The sequence below is a fragment of the Mesoplodon bidens genome (genome assembly GCF_964165515.1).
Source record: "Mesoplodon bidens genome assembly, chromosome: 15".
In the NCBI taxonomy this organism is placed as follows: Eukaryota; Metazoa; Chordata; class Mammalia; order Artiodactyla; family Ziphiidae; genus Mesoplodon; species Mesoplodon bidens.
Window position 1 is genome coordinate 68,025,369 of NC_138171.1, and position 23,104 is coordinate 68,048,472.

The 23,104-nt window shown below is 40.8% G+C and overlaps 1 protein-coding gene across 2 annotated transcripts in view; it reads left to right on the plus strand.

The window, feature by feature from the left end:
* The window catches only part of ZNF133 (zinc finger protein 133), a 34,771-nt gene that overhangs the window by 2,802 nt on the left and 8,865 nt on the right, over positions 1 to 23,104 (plus strand). Inside the window, exons 2-3 of one of the 2 annotated variants that reach the window (XM_081257866.1) lie at positions 13,488 to 13,614; positions 14,448 to 14,546. In XM_081257866.1, the coding sequence (XP_081113992.1) occupies positions 13,494 to 13,614; positions 14,448 to 14,546 (220 nt within the window). In that variant the 5' untranslated portion in view covers positions 13,488 to 13,493. The remainder of the gene's footprint in view (positions 1 to 13,487; positions 13,615 to 14,447; positions 14,547 to 23,104) is intronic. The other variant, XM_081257867.1, reaches the window with a different exon arrangement.

Genomic DNA, 23,104 nt, shown 5'->3' on the forward strand with positions numbered 1-23,104 from the left:
TGTCCCCATGCCAAAGTCAGACTGCCCAGATTCAATCTCAATTTCACCATATCTAGCCGTGTGGCCCTGAGCATGTTACGTTACCTCTCTGAGCCTTCTGTTCCTCATCTGCCAGATGGGGATCAGAATGGTGTCCACCTGACAGGGCTGTTGGGTGTCATAACCCTAGCCATGCGGTTAGAGCATCTAGTACGTAAATACTCAGTAACTGTTCGTTAGAATTATTATTGATGCTTCCAACTTGTTCTCCAAGTCACCCTTTCAGTGTCCTCCCCTATTCCCCATGCTCGTCAGACTCTGCTTTACAGCTGCATGGAAACTTATTCCATTGTCTGCTTTTGTTTCTCCGTACCTCTCTGCTTGGTATCAACTCCTGTGATGAGCTGGGACGCGCTCCCCCGGCAGAGCATCCTGCACGTCCCCGGCAGTATTCCCGGGCTCCCGTTCGCGGTGGGATGCTTGACACATCAGGACCCCAGGGCTCAGGCTGTGTCATGACTGTCCAGCTGTCCCATTGGACTGGGAGGTGGTTCTTTGACGGTCGGGTGCCTCATCTTGTGCTTCTTGAGCCACTGATACAGTTCCTGGCACCGGGTTAGATAGACTAAGCGAGTGATGCATGGTGAAGACATGAGCGTCATCCTTGCTGGAAGGATGGAAGTTCACATGGGGAGTCTGATTGGGAAGTGCGCTGTGGGCATTAGTGGAGTGAGCCCTGAATAGCAAGTTAGCGTGGACTTGATGTGGGTGCAGGAGGGACCGAGTAAAGGGTCTTGAGCAGAGCAGGGACCACAGTTTCCCTCCAGCTCTTGCCCTGCAGCTTTCCTCCCCTTCGGAGCTAAACTCCTTGAAAGAATTCTCTTGTCTTGCTGTCTCCATTTATATCCTTCCATTGCCTTTTAAATATTCCAGTAAGGCTTTTCAGCTTTACCCACTAAAAAATATTCTCTGTCTAAGTTACCACTGAGCTTCCTGTGGCTGAATACCACCAGTCCATGCTCAGCAACATTTTACATAGTTACATTTGTCTTAGGATCTCCTTTCATGTTGCTGTCCCTGGTTTCCAGGTTTTCCTCCTACCTCATAGGCTGCTCCTCCTCTGTCTCCTTGGCTGGCTTCTTTACTCCCAGACCCCTCTGTGGAAGGCCCCGCTTCAGCTCCATCTCTCCTTTGTGGCCCTGTCCACTCTCAACACCTGAGATGCCATCTCTCTGAGGTTCAGCCAAGATCTCTGCCTTCAACTCCAAATCCCAGTCTCCTGTCTACTTGGCATTTCCACTTGGGTATCTCATGGGCACCCAAGCGTGATGTGTCTAACAACAAACTCTGATCAGCTCCTGTAAACATGCCCCGCCCCCCGTGGAGGATGGACAGTTCTTTCAGGGAGTTCAGCTGTAAAAGGGAGCAGAGAAATGACAACGCCTTCAGCTTCCTCAGGCTCAGAACTTCGGAGTCGTCCTGGACTCCTTTCTTGCTCTTACACTCCATATCCCCAATAAGCAGCCTCTGCCGCTCCTGCTGTGGTCCGGGCCACCACCTCACCTGGATGGTCATAGCCCTTGAGTGATCTCTCTGCTTCCTTCCTTGTCCCCCTCAGTACAGCTGTATTAGTCAGTTCAGCAGGCAGGTCATGCATTTGCTCAAAGACCTCCAGTGGCTTCTCACCTCAGTCAAAGTCAAAACCTCCCCCACTCAGTGTCAGTCACCGCATACCAGCCACAGTGAACTGTCTCTGTGCCTTGACTGTGCCAGGCCGGCTCTCGCCTCAGGGCCTTTGCACTGGCTGTTCTCTTGCATGCGATGCTCTTTTCAAAGTTACTCACTTGGCTCATTCCCTCACAGCCTTCAGATTTTTATTCAGTCATCTTCTCAGCAAGGCCTTCCTAACCACTATTTAAAATCTCAAAACCCCGTCTCTTTTGTGTTACTTCTTTTCTGCTTCCCTGCTTTATTTTCTTTATCTCACTCATGACTTTCTGATCTGGTGTGTGTTTTATTTGTTAATTTATTATGTCCATCTTCCTTCTCTAAACTTGCATGTCAGTGAGGGCAGATGTTTTTGTCTTTGTTCACTTCTATATCCCCAGGGTCTAAGATAGTGTCTGTCGCACAGTAAGAGCTTAGGACATTTTAAATAAGTAATCCAGCCATGTGTAGGTGGAGCTAATTCTGGGAGGAACGGATCAGGCTGGCCGGGATGTCGGGAGATGGTCTGCAGAGCTTCTCTCAGGAGGGACTGTCCCTTCCCCAGCTGGGGTGGGGGTGGGAGGCATAGAGAGTTCTTGGAGGTGGACTCAGTAGGCCTTGGTAACTGGTGTGATTTGGCAGGAAGAGAGGTACACCTGGTGCCTGAGTCAGCATGTGGGTGATGGGAAGGGTGCTTCTGTCATTAACGGAGCTGAAGAAGGCAGAGGCACAGCATGTCTGCGAGGGCTTTCATTATTGATTGCTGCACAACAAGCTCCCCAAAACCATGGCGCGTAGAGGAGCCACCATGTTATCATCTCTCCCAGTTCCTTGGGTTAAACCCACTGGGCAGTCCTTCTGCTCCGTGGGAGTTATAGATCCAGGTGAATTTTCCCCCAAAGTCACTTGTGGACTCTTTTGGGTTGGACCATCCAAGACGGTTCCGTCACACATCTGGTGCTTTAGTAGACTGGCTGGAAGGCTGGGGGCACCTGGGCCCCACACTCTGTCTCCACAGAGTATCGGGGCCTCTGCTTCTGCGTGGTCCCTCCAGCAGGGGAGTTGAAGTTCTTAAAGTGGCATCTTGGGCCTCCCGAGAGCATAAGCTGTGTAGCCTTCTTAAGACTTAAGCCTGTGGGACTTCCTTGGTGGTCCAGTGGGTAAGACTCGACACTCCCAATGCAAGGGGCCTGGGTTCAATCCCTGGTCAGGGAACTAGATCCCACATGCTGCAACTAAGACCCAGCACAGCCAAAATAAACAAATAAATATTAAAAAAAAAAAAAGACTTAAGCCTGTAACTGACACAGTGTCACTTGTGCCACACTTATTGGTTAAAGCAGGAACGAGGTCAGCCTGAAGGAGCTCCCAATGTTTGAAGTTGAAATAATCTGAGCAGCAAAATAGTGATAATATTCTTTTGATTTTATTTTATTTTTTCACATCTTTATTGGAGTAAAATTGCTTCACAATGTTGTGTTAGTTTCTGCTGTACAACAAAGTGAATCAGCCATATGTATACATATGTCCCCATATCCCCTTCCTCTTGAACCTCCCTATCCCACCCCTCTCTATCCCACCCCTCTAGGTCATCACAAAGCATTGAGTTGATCTCCCGGTTCTGGGCAGCAGCTTCCCACTAGCCATCCATTTTACACTTGGTTGTGTATTTGCGTCAGTGCTACTCTCTCACTTCATCCTCTTTTATTTTTTTATTGGAGTATAGTTGACTTACAATGTTGTGTTCATTTCTGCTATACAGCAAAGTCATCAGTTGTACATATACATATATCCACTGTTTTTTAGATTCTATTCCCATATAGGTCGTTACAGAGTATTGAGTAGAGTTCCCTGTGCTATATAGTAGGTTCTTATTAGCTATCTATTTTATATATAGTAGTGTGTATATGTCAGTCCCAACCTCCCAATTTATCCCTTACCCCCCAACCTTTCCCCCCGGTAACCATAAGTTTGTTTTCTATATCTGTGACTCATTTCTGTTTTTTAAGTTCATTTGTACCATTTTTTTAGATTCCACATATAATCAAGTGATAATATTCTAATATAACCCATAGGATAAACTGTAAATCCACACTGAAATAAATAAGAAGGGACAACTCTTGCTTACAGAAAAATTCCAATTAATTAATTAATTTTTCATATTTATTTATTTGGTTGCACCAGGTCTTAGTTGGAGCAGGCAGGCTCCTTAGTTGCAGCATGCAGACTCTTAGTTAAGGCATACATGTGGGATCTAGTTCCCTGACCAGAGATCGAACCCAGGCCCCCTGCATTGGGAGCATGGAGTCCTATCCGCTGTGCCACCAGGGAAGTCCCCAGTTAATGAATTTAGAATGAAAGAGGGAAATAGAACATTGTCATTTGGTCAACACCACAGTAATAATTGTTGCAGACAGGTCCCACAAAATTACGCCGAAATTAGTGGGTGGAAGATTGAAGAGAAACAGGTTATTTGTATAATCTCAAAGTATCTCTCCCAAGATACATATTAATTATAAAGGGAAAAAGAGTGACTTTGCAATGGAGAAAGCCAGCAGACATTGCCTTAACCAAGTGATCAAGATTAAGGTTAAGGGCTTCCCTGGTGGCGCAGTGGTTGAGAGTCCGCCTGCCGATGCAGGGGACACGGGTTCGTGCCCCAGTCCGGGAAGATCCCACATGCCGCAGAGCGGCTGGGCCCGTGAGCCATGGCCGCTGAGCCTGCGCTCCGCAACGGGAGAGGCCACAACAGTGAGAGGCCCGCGAACCGCAAAAAAAAAAAAAAAAAAAGATTAAGGTTAACATCGTCAATAATGAAACATATCAATATCACGAACCCCTTGATAGGGTGCACTGAAAAAGACACATGACTTCTGAGGAATTCTAGCCGCAAATGAACTAATACCATTCTAATCATTTTTTAAAAATCAGATAAACTAAAATTGAGGGATGTTGTTCAAAAATGTCACTTTCATGAAAGAAGGAACTGTCACAGATTGGAGGAGAGGAAAGATATATGACAGCTAAATGCAATGTTGGAAGCTCAGTTGATTCCTGGACCAGAAGAAGGACAGGACATTAGTGGAAAGACTGTTGAAATGTGGTTAAGAGTTGTAGTTTTGATAATAGTATTAATGTTAATTTCCTGGTTTTGATCATTGTATTTTGGTTTTCCAAGATGTTAACATTAGAGAAAACTAAGTGACGGTTATATGGGAATTGACATTTTTGCAACTTCTTTTTAAGTCTAAAATTAAAAATGAAAAGTTTTATGGATTCATCAATCTTACATTGAATTAGATGTTGGAAGAATGAGAGTTGAGTTTTGTTAAAGAATATTTCAGCATGTATAAATGCAATCATGATTTTTCTTCTTGGATCTGTTCATTAATATGGTGTATTATAGTAATGGATTTTCTAATACTGAACCAGTCTTACATTTCTGGGTAAATCCCACTTTGTCATTGTGAAATATTTTCTATTGCTTTGAATGATGGTATGTTTTTGCTATACATTTAATGTGGTAAAATATATATAACATAAGATTTACCATCTTAACCATTTTCAGTGTATAGTTCAGTAGCGTTAAGTACATTCATATTGTTGTGCAACCATCCGCACTCTCCACCTGCAGAACTGAAACTCTGTACCCATTAAACAGTAGCTCTCTATTTCCCCTTCCCCCCAGCTCCTCTCAACCTTCATTCTACTTCCTGTTTCTATGGATTACTCTAGGTACCTCATATAAGTGGTATCATACAGTATTTGTCCTTTTGTGTCTGGTTTGTTTCACTTAGCATAATATCTTTAAAGTTCATCCATGTTGTAGCACGTGTCAGAATTTTTTTGGAGGCTGAATAATATTCATTGTATGTATATACCACATTTTGTTTATCCATTCATCTATTGGCAGACACTTGGATTACTTTCACATTGTAACTATTGTGAATAATGCTGCTCACACAAGTGTACAAATATCTGTTCAAGTCCCTGCTTTCAGTTCTTTTGGGGAAATACCCAGAAGTGGAACTGGTAGATCATATGATAATTTCTTTTTTTTTTTTTGATAATTTCTATTTTTAATTTTTTGAGGAACTGCTATATTATTTTCCATAGTGGTTGCACCATTGTACATTCCCCCCAGCAATGCACAAGGGTTGAATGATGATTATGAAAAGTCTGATGGAAGTCTGGTATATTTTTTGCCTAGAGTCACTTAGGATTTTTGTTGTTATTCTTCAAAGCCTGATAGTTTTTCCAGTAGATACCTTGAAGTTGTTGGTTGTGAGTCAATTTTTCCCTTGTACTCTGTAAGCCCTTTCATATTTAGATTCAGGTCACTAAAAAAAATTTTATTGGAGTACAGTTGATTTACAATGTTGTGTTAGTTTCAGGTGTACAGCAAAGTGATTCAGTTATACATATACATATATTCATTCTTTTTTAGACTCTTTTCCCATATAGGTTATTACAGAGTATTGAGTAGAGTTCCCTGTGCTATACAGTAGGTCCTTGTTGTTTATCTATCTATATCTATCTATATATTTTATATATAGTAGTGTATGTATGTTAATCCCAAGCTCCTAATTTATCCCTCCCCCCCCCACATTTCCCCTTTGGTAACCGTAAGTTTGTTTTTGAAATCTGTTTCTGTTTTGTAAATAAGTTCATTTATATCATTTTTAAAAATTAGATTCCAGGGGCTTCCCTGGTGGCGCAGTGGTTAAGAATCCTCCTGCCAATGCAGGGGACACGGGTTCGAGCCCTGGTCCAGGAAGATCGCACATGCCACGGAGCAGCTAAGCCTGTGCGCCACAACTACTGAGCCTGTGCTCTAGAGCCCGTGAGCCACAACTACTGAGCCCGGGCACCACAACTACGGAAGCCCGCGTGCCTAGAGCCCGTGCTCCACAACAAGAGAAGCCACTGCAATGAGAAGCCCGTGCACCTCAAGGAAGAGTAGCCCCCACTCGCCGCAACTAGAGAAAGCCAGCGCACAGCAACGAAGACTCAACGCAGTCAAAAATAAATTAAATAAATAAATAAATAAGATTCCACATATGAGTGATATCACATGGTATTTGTCTTTCTCTTTCTGACTTACTTCACTTAGTATGATTATCTCTAGGTCCATCCATGTTCCTGCAAATGGCATTATTTCGTTCTTTTTTATGGCTAATAGTCCATTGTATATGTGTACCACATCTTTTTTATCCATTCCTCTGTTGATAGACATTTAAGTTGCTTCCATATCCTGGCTACTGTAACTAGTGCTGCAGTGAACATTGGGGTGCATGTATCTTTTCTAAAGATACATACCCAGGAGTGGGATTGCTGGATCATATGGTAGTTCTATTTTTAGTTTTTTAAAGAACCTCCATACTGTTCTCCATAGTGGCTGTATCAATTTACATTCCCACCAACAGTGCAAGAGGGTTCCCTTTTCTCCACACCCTCTCCAGCATTTATTGTTTGTAGATTTTTTGATGATGGCCATTCTGACTGGTATGAGGTGATCCTTCATTGTAGTTTTGATTTGCATTTCTCTGATAATTAGTGATGTTGAGCATCTTTTCATGTGCTTTTTGGCCATATGTATGTCTTCTTTGAAGAAATGTCTATTTAGATCTTCTGCCCATTGTTTGATTGGGTTGTTTTTTTGACATAGAGCTGCATGGGCTGTTTGTATATTTTGGAGATTAATCCCTTGGCGATCGCTTCATTTGCAAATATTTTCTCCCATTCTGTGGGTTGTCTTTTCATTTTGCTTATGGTTTCCTTTGCTGTGCAAAAGCTTTTAAGTTTAATTAGATCCCACTTGTTTATTTTTGTTTTCATTTTCATTAGCCTAGGAGGGGGGTCAAGAAAGATATTGCTGTGATTCAAGTCATCTATTTTTGAAGTTTTCTTGGGTTATAGTTTTAAATATTAGTTCTGTTCCCCTCCTCCACCCCAACCCTTTTTTGATTTATTTCTTTGTTTTCTTCTGCAGGAGCTGCAATGATACAAATGAAATTCTTTGTTTGCCTGTTTTCCATTTCAACCATTTTTTCTCTAACTCTTTTTACTTCTTTATTTCATTTTCATTTCCTCCTGTTAGCTTTCAGTGGCCATCATGTTTTCATTTCACTCTATTCTTCTTGGCGTCTTATAATTTAGTCTTCATTTCTTTCTCTCTTTTTTTTGGCTGTGTGGTTTGCAGTATCTTAGTTCCCTGCACTTAGTTACAAAACAGAAACAGACTCACATATTTCAAAAACAAACTTATGGTTACCCAAGGGGAAATGAATTGATCGTTGATTCTAATGGCCAATTTTTGTAACCTTCATTATTGCTTTAGGTTTCTCTGGTTTTGTTCACAACGCAATGTTTTTTCTGTGTATACTTTTTACTATTTAAAAGAAACGTCTTAAAAATAAAGGAGGCAGTAGCATAATGAACATCCTTATGTGCATCATCTTGATTTAACACTTGTTTATATTTTGCCATATTTGTTGCATCTGGGTTTTTGGTTTTTGGGTTCCTTTGGTGTTTAAGAATTTTAAAATAATTTTTTATTAATGGAAAAATTTCAAACATATTCAAAGCAAGGAAACTATAATAAAACCCCAGCTTTAACAGTAATCACTGTGTAGCAATCTTGGGAGGGGGTGTGGTTTGTCCAATTTTTCCTGAAGTGTTTTTTTTTGTTTGTTTGTTTGTTTTTATAAATACATTTATTTTTGGCTGTGTTGGATCTTCATTGCTGCCCGTGGGCTTTCTCTTGTTGTGGCCGCGCTGCGTGGGCTTCTCATTGCGGTGGCTTCTCCCGTTACAGAACACGGGCTCTAGGGCTCATGGGTTTAGTTGCTCCATGGCACATGGGTTCTTCCCGGACCAGGGCTTGAACCCATGTCTCCGGAATTGGCAGGCGGACTCAACCATTGCACCACCATGGAAGCCCTCCTGAAGTGTTTTTAAAAGCAATCCCATGGATCATTTCATCCATAAATACTTCAGTGTATATATTTTTTAAAAACAACCACAATAATACCATTTTCACAACCCCTCAAATAAATAATGATTTGTTAACATCTACAGTCAAGTAGATAGCCTGAAAAATGTCCTTCTACATTTAGTTTGTTGGAATCAGGAGAGTTTGGGACCAAACCTACTGAAGGCCTGACTCTGAACTTTTTTCCAGGGCCCTGGTAAAAACCAGACTGTTACACTTCCACCGTGCCACCCCTCCCCCAGTTGTGGGGTTGGAGAGCAGACCCTGACTTGCTCACTGGGAGAGCATTTCCAGCTGACACCCTCTAATTTCTGCTTTCCTTACCCGGATCTGCCTTCTGAGATATCATCCTTTAGGGATACCAGGAAAAATGGCCACAGGGTCCTGGGAAGCCAGGGTAATGGTGAGTGTTTCCTGCATTTCCACACTGGCTGTCGCAGGATGGACACAGTCCTTTCTCTGGTCTTGACCACCTTGTTGGCACCTGGCAAAGTCCAGCTCTAGTCCTGGAAGTGTAACTTATCTTACCTGCAACCTGTTTGACCCATGACTCGGTCAGTTTAGGAAGTTACCATCCCTGGAAATAATACCCTTGGAAAGGCACAGGATCAGAAAAGATGCAAGAAAAACCTTTAGTTTACACCTCAGATTGAACCTTGGCACAGAGGCACACTACAACAACAAAAACAAAAACCAAGCAAATCTGGGGAATCTGAGTTCCAGAGTTGCCATACTATAAGATTCGGATATCCCATTTTCAATAACAAAAAAATCACAAGGCATACAGAGAAACAGGACAGTATAGCCCATTCTGAGGTTAAAAAATAAATCAATAGAAATGACCCCCAATAAAGGCCAGATGGTGGACTTACTAGACAAGAGACTTTAAGACAGCTGTCAGAGCTAGTGGAAAACATGAACGAGATCAGGAAAACAATGTAAAAACAAAATGGAAATGCCAATAAAGAGATAGAAAACATGAAGAGGAACCAAGAAGCTTAATGAACTCTAAGTAGGATAACCTCTTAAAAGAGACCCACACCAAGATACATTATAATCAAGCCAAAGGCAACAGAGAATCTTGAGAGCAGCAACAGAGAGCTCAGAACTTAATCACAGATGTATGATCAGGTGATTTTCAACAACACTACCAAGACCATTCCATGTGGAAAGGACAGTCTATTCAATAGACGCTGCTGGGAAAACTTATACCCACATGGAAGAGAATGAACATTAACTCAAAATGGATCAAAGACCTAAAAAGGTAAGAGCTAAAACTGTCAAACTCTTCGAAGAAAACATTGAGGAAAAGCTTCATGAAGTTGGATTTAGTTATGATTTGTTGGGTAATAATACCAAAAGCCCAGGCAACAAAAGAATAAGTTGGACTTCATCAAGGTTAAAAACTTTTGTGCATTAAAGAGTGTATATTTGCAAGTCATAGATCCGATAAGTAATTAATATCCAGAATATATAAAGATCTCAGATAGCAACAACAAAAACCAAACACCCCAATTCAAGAACCGTCAAAGGACTTGAATAGATGTTTTTGCCAAGAAGATATACAGATAACAAATAAGCACATAAAAAGATGCTTACTGTCACTAATCATGAGGGAAATGCAAAGAAAGACCACAGTGAGATCATTTTATACATTTCACATGATGGCTATTACCCAAAACTCAGAGAGCAGCAAGTGTTGTCAAGGATGTAGGGATACTAGAATCCTTTTACATGGCTAGTGGGGATATAAAATGGTGTGGCTCCTGTGGAAAACAGTACAGTGGTTCCTGAAGACACTGAGCATAGAATTAGCATTTGATTCAGCAGTTCAACTTCTGGGTGTATACCCAAAAGAACTGAAAACGGTTGGTATGGTAGTAGTATTCACAGTAGCTCAAAGGTGTATACAAACCCAACGTCCGTCAGTGGAGGAATGGTATATACACACAGTAGGGTATTTTTTTTTTTTTTTTTTTTTTTTTTTTTTTGTTACGTGGGCCTCTCACTGTTGTGGCCTCTCCCCTTGCGGAGCACAGGCTCCGGACGCACAGGCTCAGCGGCCATGGCTCACGGGCCTAGCCGCTCCGCGGCATGTGGGATCTTCCCAGACCGGGGCACGAACCCGTGTCCCCTGCATCGGCAGGCGGACTCTCAACCACTGCGCCACCAGGGAAGCCCAAGTAGGGTATTTTTTAGCGTTAAAAAGAAAGGAAATTCTGAGTACATGCGTCTACGTGGCTGAAACTTTTTTCTTAACTTTTATCTTATATTGTAGTATAGTTCACAGTGTTGTGTTTCTGGTGTACAACACAGTGATTCAGTTATACAGACACATGGATCTATTCTTTTTCAAATCCTTTTCCCATTTAGGTTGTTACAGGATACTGAGCAGAGGTCCCTGTGCTATACACTAGGTCCTTGTTGGTTCTCGATTTTAAATATAGTAGTATGTATACATCAATCTCAAACGTCCCTCCTCCCCACCTTTCCCTTTTGGCAACCATCTTTGTTTTCTAAGTCTGTGAGTCTGTTTCTGTTATGTAAATAAGTTCATTTGTGTCATTTTTTTTTTAGATTCTGCATATAAGCAAAATCATATGATATTTGTCTTTCTCTGGCTGACTTAAGTCACTCCGGGTCCATCCACGTTGCTGCAGATGGCATTATTTCATTATTTTTCATGGCTGAGTAATATTCCTTTGTATATATGTACCACATCTTCTTTATCCATTCATCTGTCGATGGACATTTAGGTTGCTTCCATGTCTTGGCTATTGTAAACAGCGCTGCAGTGGACATTGGTGTACATGTATCCTTTCAAACCATGGTTTTCTCTGCATATGTGCCCAGGAGTGGGATTGCTGGATCATATAGTAGCTCTATTTTTAGTTTTTTAAGGAACCTCCATACTGTTTGCCACAGTGGCTGCACCAATTTGCATTCTCACCAACAGTGTGGGAAGGCTCCCTTTTCTCCACACCCTCTCCAGCATTTATTGTTTGTAGACTTTTTGATGGTGACTAGTGTGAGGTGATATCTCATTGTAATTTTCATTTGCATTTCTCTAATAAGTAATGATGTGGAGCATCTTTTCATGTGCCTCCTGGCCATCTGTATGTCTTTGGAGTACATGGCTGACACTTGAAGACATTATGCTAAATGAAATAAGCCAGCACAAAAGGACAGATACTGTATGATCCCACTTATTTGTGATACACAGACTAGCCAAATATTGAATACATGGAGACAAAGTAAAATGATAGTTGGTTACCAGGGTTTGTGAGAAAGAGGGAGTCACGGTTTAATGGTTACAGAGTTTCAGCATGGGATGATGAACCAGTTCTGGAGATGGAAAGTGGTGGTGGTTGTACAACAGTGTCAACATACTTAATGTACAGAAATACGCACTTAAAAATGGTAAAAGTAGTAAAATGTTTCTGTATATTTTACAATAAAAATTTAAAACCTACAGGCTGCTACTACACTCGACCTATTCTGTATTCTTTCACTAGGTGCCTTTTATTCCTCCCAGGTGGTCCTGCTTCCCGTGATTCAGGCTCTCTCTCTTTCTTGGCCCACAGTGTCCTCTGCTTTGCTCCCCACACGCCTCATCAGGAATACCTGGCACCTTCCTCTTCCCTTGATTCCTGCTCTTCCCTCAAGACCAAGTTCCTGGGCCTCTCATGAAACCTTTCCTGATGTCTATATTCCAGTGCACTCTCCATTTTGAAATAGTGTTGAGGTAGAGATAGTAAAATGGGGCAGGCAGATGAGAATGGCACGTAGAGATGAATTTGTAGACCGAGTAGCCAAGAACGTCCATGCTGAGCATCCACAGTGTGGGACGGGAAGTTTAATGGACTGTTACCCACATTTCGTAAGTGAGAAAACAGAGGTGCTAGTTGATGGCGGGGTGGGCCCCAAACCAAGGCAGTAGTGTTCAAGTTCATGCTCTTTACCACCAGCTGCTTGTGCCTCTAAGGCCAGGGAAGGCCGAAGGGGCCATGGGATTGAAGGGAAGGACTGAGTTGTATTTGGTCTTTGCCATAATTGAATTGTACTAACTTCATTCTGATGCTTCAACATTAAAACCATTGTTCAGGGCTTCCCTGGTGGCACAGTGGTTAAGAATCCACCTGCCAATGCAGGGGACATGGGTCTGAGCCCTGGTCCGGGAAGATCCCACATGCCGTGGAGCAACTCAGCCCGTGCGCCACAACTACTGAGCCTGTGCTCTAGAGCTCGCGAGCCACAACTACTGAGCCCGCTTGCCACAACTACTGAAGCCCACGTGCCTAGAGCCCGTGCTCCGCCACAGGAGAAGCCACCCAATGAGAAGCCCATGCACCACAAAGAGTAGCCCCCGCTTGCCGCAACTAGAGAAAGCCCATGTGCAGCAAGGAAGACCCAATGCAGCTAAAAATAAATAAATAGATAGATAGATAGATAGATAAATAAATAAATAAAAGAACCAAAGCTTAAAAAAAATTGTTCTGACTATTCTTTTAAATTCTTAAAGTCTGTTGCTTTACTGTTGTTTAATTTTTATGTTATTTGCTCTTCCCTCAGCCTAACGTTCCTGAAAGTTAAAGACTCCATTTTTTTTGTAGGTATTCTCCAAAACAGCCCATTCAGTATCTCGAATGTGTAGGTTAAGTGCCACTGCCCCGATGGTGACAGGGATTAAAAGTGTTGGAACACAGGGCACCAGGGTGTCCCGCCAGACAGCCTTCTGCCTGCCCCTTACCCTGAGTCCTGGGCAAGGCAGGCTCCTGGGTGAGCAGGGCTGTATTCTGTGTTACAGGTACACATGGCATTCAGAGATGTGGCTGTGGATTTCACCCAGGAGGAGTGGATGCTGCTGAGCCCTGCTCAGAGGTCCCTGTACCGGGAGGTGATGCTGGAGAACTACAGCAACCTGGTCTCACTGGGTAAGCCTGTCATCTCTCAGGACCCGTATCCCAGCTAATGGGTACTTTAGGTTGTGCTTGAAGCAGCTATCTTGCTTTCTGACTTTGTCTTTGGGTTGGACTCAAAAGCAGAGACACTCTGTTCCCTCTTTCCCCATAGAAGGTCTGATTTTGTAGAATTGAAATGTGTCGAGGTATGTATGTGTCTGTGTGTTGTGTATGTGATAATCTGCATTTCTAGGCCTTTTCTCCCAATCTCTTGGGTAAGCATGACATGTCTTCCTAGTTATTAACTTCTTCTTTTTTTTTTTTTTTTTTTTTAAAGAAATGTATATATTTTTTTTGTTTTTTTAATTAATTAATTAATTAATTTATGGCTGTGTTGGGTCTTCGTTTCTGCGCGAGGGCTTTCTCTAGTTGTGGCAAGCGGGGACCACTCTTCATCGCAGTGCGCGCGCGGGCCTCTCACTCTCGCGGCCTCTCTTGTTGCGGAGCACAGGCTCCAGACGCGCAGGCTCAGTAATTGTGGCTCACGGGCCCAGTTGCTCCGCGGCATGTGGGATCTTCCCAGACCAGGGCTCGAACCCGTGTCCCCTGCATTGGCAGGCAGACTCTCAACCACTGCGCCACCAGGGAAGCCCTATTAACTTCTTTTAAATGAGGGAGTTGTTCTCTCCCCAGGATGGAGTAGGGTCAGTGAGCTGTCTTCCTGGTTTCACCTCCCCAGCAGAGAGCTCCCCACTCTCAGGTCTTTCCCAACACCTTTTGAAAGTCCCCACCCAGTGTGGCTCTGAGTTCAGGAACTGGCTTTTGAGCCTGTAACCTACAGCCATCTTGTTTTCTTTTCCTATGAGCAGGGATTCCATTTTCTAAACCAAAACTCATCACCCAGCTGGAGCAAGGGAAGGAAACCTGGAGAGAAGAGAGAAAATGCCCACCTGCCACTGGCCTGGGTGAGTGGGGAACACTGGGCAGCTCGGGGTTGTGGGCGAGAAGGCCTCGCTCAGGTGCTGGGGAGGGAGGCTATTGTGCTGGCCCCGGGGCCACCCTGTGTGCTGCCCGCCGTGTGACCTTCCAGCCCTTCATCTGCACTCGAGCTTTCCCTTTTAGCCCTCTCTGCCTCACTCAGTTCTCTCCCACATTCATAGGCTTCTTGCTCTTGTTACTGTATTTTTTTTTTTTTTTTTTTTTTTTTTTAGAGGACTATGTTGATGAACTTTGTTTTTTTGGTTAATGAATTTATTTATTTATTTATTCATTTATTTATTTCTTTTTGGCTGAGCTGGGTCTTTGTTGCTGGGCGCGGGCCCCCCCTAGCTGCGCCGAGCGGGGGCTACTCCCCGCTGCAGTGGGCGGGCTTCTCACTGCCATGGCCCCTCTTGTTGTGGAGCATGGGCTCCAGGCACGTGGGCTTCAATAGTTGTGGCACACGGGCTCAGCAGCCGTGGCCCCCAGGCTCCAGAGCGCAGGCTCAGCAGTTGCGGCACACAGGCCCAGTTCCTCTGTGGCATGTGGGATCTTCCCGGACCAGGGCCCGAACCCGTGTCCCCCGCATTGGCAGGCGGACTCTAAACCACTGCGCCACCGGGGAAGCCCTGTTACTGTATTTTTAAAAGATCAAGCAAAAATGTGGAAGTAACACTGAGTGAGCTAAAGAAAAAAGACAAGCCCAGTGGAAGGAAGGCAGGCTATAAAAAGCCAACTGGGAAATTGAAATGGAATTGTAAAAAAATTATAAGAATGGATTTCACCCAGGAGGGTGAAACTTTAAACGATTATGTAAGTACCTATATAATCCTCAATTTTGTCTCTTAGCCCTCAGAGCCTAAACTAGTTACTATTTGGCCATTTAAGAAAAAGTTTGCTGACCCCTGCTCAAAGGGATTACAATATACAGCCTTCACTTTTCCTTTTCTACTTATTCTGGACACCACTTTGTGTAAAATGTAAGAACAGTGCAATTGCACACTTCACATTAAACCTTTTTCCCCACTTGCTTTATTTTGTAGTTGTCATTTGTACTGCACCTCTATACGTTCTAAACTCCCTAATACAATGTTAAAATATTTGTTTTAAACACTCATATGTATTTATTTTTTAATCAAAAGAAAAAATGTTTTTTATACTCATCCAGATAATTTACCATTTTCTGTGCTCTTCATTATTTTCCTGAAGATTTGAGTTTCTACCTGATAGCATTTTGGTTGTCTAGCATTTCTTGTAGTACAGGTGGCAGTGTATTCATTTAAATTTTGTTTTTCTGAATGTGTATTTCATCTTCATTCTCAAAGGATATTCTCACTGGATATAGAATTCTAGATTGGCTTATTTTTTCACCACTTTAAAGATACTGTTCCCCTGTTCTGGCCTCTACTGTTTCTGATGAGAAATCAGCTGTCATTTACACAATTATTACCTTGGTTTTTTTGTTCCTTTTCTTTTTAAACCTCTGGCTACTTTCAGAGTTTTCTGTATATGTTTGGTGTTCAGCTCTTTGACTGTGACGTAACAGAGGAAACATGCTTTTCTTTCTATTTTCCCTGCTTAGGGCTTGCTGAGATTTTTTAATCTATAAATTTATGGCTAGAGCCAAATTTGGGGAATTTTTGGACATTATTCTATCGTATTTTTTTTTCTGTTCCCTTCTCTTCCCCTTTTGGGGACTACAGTTACATGTGTATTAGTCCTTTTTACATTGTCCCACAGGTTGTTGAGCCTGTCCTTTTTTTTTTTTTTTCCCCTCTCTCTTCTTCAGATTGATTTCTGTTCATCTGTCATCTCCAATATGCTACTAAGTTCTGGACATTGAATTTTTCATTTTAGATACAGTATTTTTTCAGTTTTGTCATTTCCATTTACTTTTACTATAATTTTCCATTTTCATGATGATATTTCCTAACTGTTCATTAATGAAGAGCAAATTTTCCTTTACCTTCTTTAGCAGAATAACTCATATGCTTAGTGGATACATTTTTATTTATTTATTAACATCTTTATTGGAGTATAATTGCTTTACAATGGTGTGTTAGTTTCTGCTTTATAACAAAGTGAATCAGTTATACATATACATATGTTCCCATATCTCTTCCCTCTTGCATCTCCCTCCCTCCCATCCTCCCTTTCCCACCCCTCTAGGTGGTCACAAAGCACTGAGCTGATCTCCCTGTGCTATGCGGCTGCTTCCCACTAGCTATCTGTTTTACGTTGGGTACTGTATATATGTCCATGCCACTCTCATTTTGTCACAGCTTACCCTTCCCCCTCCCCATATCCTCAAGCTCATTCTCTAGTGGGTCTGTGTCTTTATTCCTGTCTAGATTAGATTCCATATATATGTGTTAGCATACGGTATCTGTTTTTCTCTTTCTGACGTACTTCTCTCTGTATGACAGACTCTAGGTCCATCCACCTCACTACAAATAACTCAATTTCGTTTCTTTTTATGGCTGAGTAATATTCCATTGTATATATGTGCCACATCTTCTTTATCCATTCATCTGTTGATGGACACTTAGGTTGCTTCCATGTCCTGATTATTGTAAATAGGGCTGCAATGAACATTTTGGTACATGACTCTTTCAGAATTATGGTTTTCTCAGGGTATATGCCCAGTAGTGGGATTGCTGGGTCCTATCGTAGTTCTATTTTTAGTTTTTTAAGGAACCTCCATACTGTTCTCCATAGTGGCTGTATCAATTTACATTCCCACCAAGAGTGCAAGAAGGTTGCCTTTTCTCCACACCCTCTCCAGCATTTATTGTTTCTAGATTTTTTGATGATGGCCATTCTGACTGGTGTGAGATGATATCTCATTGTAGTTTTGATTTGCATTTCTCTAATGATTAATGATGTTGAGCATTCTTTCATGTGTTTGTTGGCAATCTGTATATCTTCTTTGGAGAAATGCCTGTTTAGGTCTTCTGCCCATTTTTGGATTGGGATGTTTGTTTTTTTTTGATATTGAGCTGCATGAGCTGCTTGTAAATTTTGGAGATTAATCCTTTGTCAGTTGCTTCATTTGAAAATATTTTCTCCCATTCTGAGGGTGGTCTTTTGGTCTTGTTTATGGTTTCCTTTGCTGTGCAAAAGCTTTTAAGTTTCATTAGGTCCCATTTGTTTATTTTTGTTTTTATTTCCATTACTCTAGGAGGTGGGTCAAAAAGGATCTTGCTGTGATTTATGTAATAGAGTGTTCTGCTTATGTTTTCCTCTAATAAGAGTTTGATAGTGTCTGGCCTTACATGTAGGTCTTTCATTCATTTTGAGTTTATTTTTGTGTATGGTGTTAGGGAGTGTTCTAATTTCATACTTTTACATGTACCTGTCCAGTTTTCCCAGCACCACTTATTGAAGAGGCTGTCTTTTCTCCACTGTATATTCTTGCCTCCTTTATCAAAGATAAGGTGACCATATGTGCGTGGGTTTATCTCTGAGCTTTCTATCCTGTTCCATTGATCTATCTTTCTGTTTTTGTGCCAGTACCATACTGTCTTGATTACTGTAGCTTTGTAGTATAGTCTGAAGTCAGGGAGCCTTATTCCTCCAGTTCCATTTTTCGTTGTCAAGATTGCTTTGGCTATTCGGGGTCTTTTGTGTTTCCATACAAATTGTGAAATTTTTTATTCTAGTTCTGTGAAAAATGCCAGTGGTAGTTTGATAGGGATTGCATTAAATCTGTAGACTGCTTTGGGGAGTATAATCATTTACACAGTGTTGATTCTTCCGATCCAGGAACATGGTATATCTCTCCATCTGTTTGTATCATCTTTAATTTCTTTCATCAGTGTCTTATAATCTGCATACAGGTCTTTTGTCTCCTTAGGTAGGTTTATTCCTAGATATTTTATTCTTTTTGTTGCAATGGTAAATGGGAGTGTTTTCTTAATTTCACTTTCAGATTTTTCATCATTAGTGTATAGGAATGCCAGAGATTTCTGTGCATTAATTTTGTATCCTGCTACTTTACCAAATTCATTGATTAGCTCTAGTAGTTTTCTGGTAGCATCTTTAGGATTCTCTATGTATAGTATCATGTCATCTGCAAACAGTGACAGCTTTACTTCTTCTTTTCCAATTTGTATTCCTTTTATTTCTTTTTCTTCTCTGATGGCTGTGGCTAAAACTTCCAAAACTATGTTGAATAATGGTGGTGAGAGTGGGCAACCTTGTCTTGTTCCTGATCTTAATGGAAATGGTTTCAGTTTTGCTGTGGGTTTGCCATATATGGCCTTTATTATGTTGAGGAAAGTTCCCTCTATGCCTACTTTCTGCAGGGTTTTTATCATAAATGGTGTTGAATTTTGTCGAAAGCTTTCTCTGCATTGATTGAGATGATGATAGGTTTTTTATTCTTTAATTTGTTAATATGGTGTATCACATTGATTGATTTGTGTATATTGAAGAATCCTTGCATTCCTGGAATAAACCCCACTTGATCATGGTGTATGATCCTTTTAATGTGCTGTTGGATTCTGTTTGCTAGTATTTTGTTGAGGATTTTTGCATCTATGTTCATCAGTGATATTGGCCTGTAGTTTTCTTTCTTTGTGACATCATTTTCTGGTTTTGGTATCAGGGTGATGGTGGCCTCGTAGAATGAGTTTGGGAGTCTTCCTCCCTCTGCTATATTTTGGAAGAGTTTGAGAAGGATAGGTGTTAGCTCTTCTCTAAATATTTGATAGAATTCGCCTGTGAAGCCATCTGGTCCTGGGCTTTTGTTTGTTGGAAGATTTTTAATCCCAGTTTCAATTTCAGTGCTTGTGATTGGTCTGTTCATATTTTCTATTTCTTCCTGGTTCAGTCTCGGCAGGTTGTGCATTTCTAAGAATTTGTCCATTTGTTCCAGGTTGTCCATTTTGTTGGCATAGAGTTGCTTGTAGTAATCTCTCATGATCTTTTGTATTTCTGCATTGTCAGTTGTTGCTTCTCCTTTTTCATTTCTAATTCTATTGATTTGAGTCTTCTCCCTTTTTTTCTTGATGAGTCTGGCTAATGGTTTATCAATTTTGTTTATCTTCTCAAAGAACCAGCTTTTAGTTTTATTGATCTTTGCTATCGTTTCCTTCATTTCTTTTTCATTTATTTCTGATCTGATCTTTATGATTTCTTTCCTTCTGCTAACTTTGGGTGTTTTTGTTCTTCTTTCTCTAATTGCTTTAGGTGCAAGATTAGGTTGTTTATTTGAGATGTTTCCTGTTTCTTAAGGTAGGATTGTATTGCTATAAACTTCCCTCTTAGAACTGCTTTTGCTGCATCCCATAGGTTTTGGGTCGTCGTGTCTCCATTGTCATTTCTTTCTAGGTATTTTTTGATTTCCTCTGATTTCTTCAGTGCTCACTTGATTATTAAGTAGTGTATTGTTTAGCCTCCATGTGTGTGTATTTTTTACAGATCTTTTCCTGTAATTGATATCTAGTCTCATAGCACTGTGGTCGGAAAAGATACTTGATATGATTTCAATTTTCTTAAATTTACCAAGGCTTGATTTGTGACCCAAGATATGATCTATCCTGGAGAATGTTCCATGAGCACTTGAGAAGAATGTGTATTCTGTTGTTTTGGGATGGAATGTCCTATAAATATCAATTAAGTCCATCTTGTTTAATGTATCATTTAAAGCTTTGGATACATTTTTAAATGAAAAATTGCAAAACAGTGTTCATTACACAGTTCAGTTTTTTATTAAGAGAAGTGTGTGAAAGACTGTATATCAGTATGTTTATGTGAACACAGATGTCTGCATTATTATTTACTGTGACCAGTGCTTACCTTGGTGGGGATAGAATTGGAGAGAGTGGGGCAAAGTGTTTCTGGGAGCGTTTTTTACTTGGCATTCTTTTTAAATGATAGAGGTATAGATAACTTTAAGGAATTGTGTGTGGTTTTTTGTTTGTTTTTTTTTTGGAGGGGGGGTTGGGGGGGTTGTTTTTTTTTCCATCTTTTGGCCATGTCATGCGGCACGTGGGATCTTAGTTCCCTGACCAGGACTTGAACCCACGCCCTCTGCATTGGAAGCGCAGTCTTAACCACTGGACCGCCAGGGAACTCCATGGAATTGTGTGTTTTTTAGTTTTTAAAATACTTCTGACAATTTTATAAATGTTTCATACACAGAGAAGTATATGTTTTCTTTTTCTGTGTAGGAAATTTTCTATTTCTCAGTTTTATTAAATTTAAAAGAAACTTACAGTTAATTTTATCTTAGAATCAAGGGAATATAGCATATATAATAGAAACTATTTCTATTTTTCAAGTTTTTATATTCTTGTTTTTTGTCTGCTAAGTCATAAAGCTCCCCAATGTCATGTAATTTATATCAAATCCTCCATTTATTTCTAAGTTTTTGCCTTATATTCCACTTCAGTGTACTGTTAGGCATGTAAAGTTTCATGACAATTTTGTTTCATTCATTAATGAAGTTTTTAAAATTCTTTGTTCCATGTGATATTCCTTTAACTTTCCCTTATTTCTTGTTAGTCTTAGCACCCACTTTGTTGTGGTTTTTTGTTTGTTTTGGGTGGGGGTGGGTTGGTATGGTATTTAATGCGATTTTGGTGGTTTGTAGCTGGTATTGCATTTTATGCCAGACCAACTGTTGTCTTTGAATAGGAACTTTTGCCCTTTCACATTTACTGTAATAACTGATCAGTTTCATGGGACTTACTTAGGGGCGAACTCTGGGGCAGATGCAGAGGTTCTTGACTACAGTGATAGGAAAGGTCAGGGCAAAGGAAGAAAGCATCTGTCTTAGCTTAGGAGGCTGCTAAAAGAAAATACAACACTGGGTGGCACAAGCACAAGAGTTTTTTCTGTGTTTTTGGAGGCTCACAATTCTTGGCTGATCAGGGTGCTGGCAGATTCGGTTACGCAGGAGTCCTGTCTCCTTGGCTTGAAAATGGCTGCCTTCTTGCTCTGTCCTCACCTGGCCTTTCCTCTGTGCCTGCACATCCCGGCTCCTCCGCCTCTTACAAGGAGGTCACCAGTCATATTGGATTAGAGCCTTATGACCTCTTTAAAGGCCCTATCTCTGAAGACAGTAGCGTACTATACAGGATGGAATAATTCTAGAATGTAGATGTGTACACAGTTGGTTTTTGAAAGTTCAGTTCACTGATCAAGGCAACTGTTCAGGTAGATACAGCAATATCTGTACCTGGATTCTCAAACTGTGTGATCATTTATTGTCTTCAGCTGACTAGAACCAGCTGTGATGAAACAATGCACTCAGTGTTGACATCTCCTTACAAAGAGGTATATAAGAACAAAATTTTTATATTGATTTCTGGGGAAATTTTTTGTGTGTGTGTGATTCCAAGTAAATTTCTTAATGTTGACAGTTCCAATGAGAAAATTAAAAATGTTTACAGTACACTGTATGTCTCTTAAAATAAAAAAGACCTATTCTCCTTCAGTAACTTCTCCCTATTTGAAATTGTCACCTATCCTAGTCCATATTTTCCATTGACCTCTAAGATACTCTCTCTCTGTCTTTATTGATTTTAATACCTGGCTGCATTTGTATTTCACCTCCTTCCTTTGTTACCATCTTGGGGTTGTATACCATATTGGACACTCTGACCTCAGAGTTAGTTCTCTTTCTTACCGTTAGGGAATATAACCCCAGCTTCTTGCCACTTCTGATACCTTCAACTCTAAAATTCTCCCGTTTTGTTGTTTCCTTATCCTTCCATCCTCTCCCATTAAATCAAGCTTATTGCACTTTTCTAAGCCAGTAACTTTTCCTCAGTCTCTTGCTTCATCTCCATTTCTTACCAGCATTCTCATTTGTTTCTGTTGACCTATCATAGCCACCCTTTTTTTTTTTTTCCAACAATTGATTTCCACTCCTATACCCAGATGGCTGGCAGTGCTACAAGAAAATTCACATAATCTATAGTTTTCAACTTGTATTTCTTTGTTCTGTTGGTGCCAGATTCGACTCACCCGTTGACTCCCCATCATTCTTTTTTTTGGGGGGGGGGATTTTTTTTTTTTATTCAAACAGAAAGTCACAAAAATTATAATCATCCTCATCAGTTCACTCAGTCCCATGTAATTAATTTTATCTTGATCTTTTGTTAGCACTTTTATGAATTCATCAGTTTTCCAGTAGAGTTCTGAAAATGCTTATTCATTCAGTTCAGCAGTGTAGTCAGTTACCAGAAACCTGTACTTGTCAGAGTCTTTTCCATGAATTCCTTGAAGATGAAACCCTTTTATAGGAACATTTTTGCAAAAGCATCAGAGTACACCCAGAACTGTCTGTAAATGACAAAAGACTTAAAAATGACCACGGTTAAAGATTTGATAAAAGTTCATAATAATGCAATTGACAAGGAAATTTAGTTATTTCTGAGATATACATTTTAAAGTAATAACTAGAATTATGACTTATAACATTATACCAGAACATATAAGATTTTTAGAAATTTCATGTAATGTCTGAAACATTTATATTAACATATTGTCATACAAATAACCCGAAGAAAGTTTAGTATTGTTTTTTTCGTTT